Raw genomic sequence first — 2,610 nt, forward strand, 5'->3', positions numbered from 1 at the left:
CTATTTCTCTCTTTTTTTTATTTCTCTTTACTCTTTCCACTCTATATATAATTTATATTTTATATTAGTAATTTAAAAAATCAAAATGTGTCACCCGATTTTTTTATTATAATTATAATAATTTTTTTTAAAAATTAATAAATTCCCTCTCTTAGTCTTCATCTTTATCTTTCTCTCTCTTTTCTTTCATTCTTTATTTTTTATATCTTTTTGTTTTACAAAAATAAAATTAATAAAATAATATCATTTAAATAAAAAATTATTATTATATATATTTTTTAGTTTTTTATTTAATTTTAAATTTTTACTGCTTATCTTTTTAATCTATATTTTTATTTCTCTTGTTTCAAATATTTATTAAATATAATTTAAAAAGAATAATAACATTATGATTAAAAGTTAAAATCAAGATTCAATTGTTTAAAAAAAATTGATTTTGAGTTAATTTTATAATTATCAATATAATTTTTTTTATGCTAATATCTAATTATATTTTTATATACATAGAAAAATATTATTTTTAAATAGTAAATATAAAAATTAAATATTTTTATTTATACAACAGACTTAACACCTAATTAAAAGTATACAAGTTAAATCGTTTTAAATTTAGATAACAAATATTAAAATTAATTAATAGTAATAAATTAAACTATTTCAAATGAAATAATAACTAAAAAACTGGGTAAAAAACCATAATAAGCCAACTGGCTCAAAAAATTACGTAAATACGCCAAAGCAAAAATCGTTTCAGCAATAAGCCAGATCGCATTTTTATATAATTCGAACCAGCTTGGTTCGAACTCTATTTGTTAGTAAATCGAACCAGGTGAGTTCGAATTACGGTTTTATGTTGGTAATAAATCGAACCAGCCTGGTTCGAATTAAGAATGAAGGTAATTCGAACCAGGTTGGTTCGAATTATAGAGAGAGAAGGTTCCCATGTAATTCGAACCGGGTTGGTTCGAATTACACCAATCATAGTTCGAACCAGGCCGGTTCGAATTAGTGTGAGACTGAGCTAGCTGTGTATCTATGGACGAGGCAGAACTGAATCGGCCAAAGAGATGCGGCCTATGTCGCCAACCCGGACACAATTTAATAAGAAAAAATAAACACTAAACTGTTTCAAGATTCATTGATCATACAAAATGAATGTCCCAGAACACAAATAAAAAAAAACATAGGTAAACAGACTATAACATAACAAAAAAAGTACAGACCACTATCATACATGATTGAACTTTAAAGAAAAAAATACATAATTAAATAAGTCATATTCATTACTACTCGCAACAATCAAACTAAAAGTCATGTGCACTAATGTAAATAATACTGAGACTAACAACATGGGAAATAATCTAAATAACTCTAAGACTAGCAAGATGCGCACTAATGTAGATAATGCTAACACTAACAACATGCATACTAATGGTGTCCTGTCTGAGACGAGCCTGCAACCTGTGGGCAACTACGTCGTGTGTGTCCGGGTTGGCGACATAGGCCGCACCTCTTTGGCCGATTCGGATCCGCCTGGTCCATATTCGTCCGTATCCTAGTGGATCTAGGACGACCCTCTCTGGCACGCCTCTTGTCAGGGTCTGGAATCACCGTGGGTCCGTCGTAAGGTGGCCAGAAGCCCTCCGGGATCGGAGGTGTGAATCCCATCCGATACACATTGAACACCGAGCTAATCTGATAGACGCTGTGAACGTAAGAGGTCCAGGTGACCCGTGAGTATGCACAGCATGCAAGTGCGTGCTGACACGGGAAATGAAGAGCCTGGAAGTACCCGCAGTCACATGTCCGAGAGGCAAGTGATACTCTGTAAGTACCCAAGGAGAAAGAACCAGTCGGAGTGGTCTCTGCTACAGTGAACTCGGAGTTATCCCGGTCATACAGCGTCACCGTGAAGCACCTGGCCGTCTTCATGTTGGCCTCAATACACTTCACCAAATGCTGACTGAATTGTTGTCCTGTTCCCATCTGGGCCTCAGCCTCTCTCCCCTTGCGAACAAACAGTTCCGCAAGCCTACAATATGTTGCCTTCACCAGGGATGCTACAGGGAGATTTCTGACCCCCTTCAGGATAGAGTTCACACACTCGGAGATGTTCGTCGTCATGTGACCGAATCTCCGCCCCTCATCACGATGCTGAGTCCACAACGAGTAATCAATCCGGTTCGCCCACTCACACATCGCCGGATCTTCAGATCGCAGGATATCAAACCAGTAATCAAATTCAACCTCGGTCTTCGCATACGCCGCGTTCACTAGTAGCCTCCTAGCGTCTTTGCCCTTGAAGGTTAGGGCAAAATTAGCCGCTACGTGTCGTATGCAGAATGCACGGTACGCAGATGGCAGTAGCCAACCGCCGTCAGGAGCCTCAAGCGCAGCCTTGATGCCGTTGTGCCTGTCCGATATAACCAGCAGACCGGGCTGCGGGGTCACGTGCTGTCGAAGGTGCGAGAGAAAGAATGTCCAGGATTCCGCATTCTCACCCTCTACTAGTGCGAATGCGACAGGTAGAATGTTGGAGTTCCCGTCCTGTGCAATCACGATGAGCAACGTTCCCCCATACTTCCCATACAAATGTGTGCCGTCAATGCT

At 38.1% G+C, this 2,610-nt stretch overlaps 1 protein-coding gene across 1 annotated transcript in view; it reads right to left on the reverse strand.

The window, feature by feature from the left end:
- Window positions 1–1,428: 1,428 nt before the first annotated feature.
- The window catches only part of LOC107492577 (uncharacterized), a 12,735-nt gene continuing 11,553 nt past the window's right edge, over window positions 1,429–2,610 (reverse strand). Inside the window, exon 2 of the mRNA XM_016113617.3 lies at window positions 1,429–2,608. Within this exon, the coding sequence (XP_015969103.1) occupies window positions 1,429–2,608 (1,180 nt within the window). The remainder of the gene's footprint in view (window positions 2,609–2,610) is intronic.

This window comes from Arachis duranensis, chromosome 6 (assembly GCF_000817695.3).
Source record: "Arachis duranensis cultivar V14167 chromosome 6, aradu.V14167.gnm2.J7QH, whole genome shotgun sequence".
NCBI lineage: Eukaryota > Viridiplantae > Streptophyta > Magnoliopsida > Fabales > Fabaceae > Arachis > Arachis duranensis.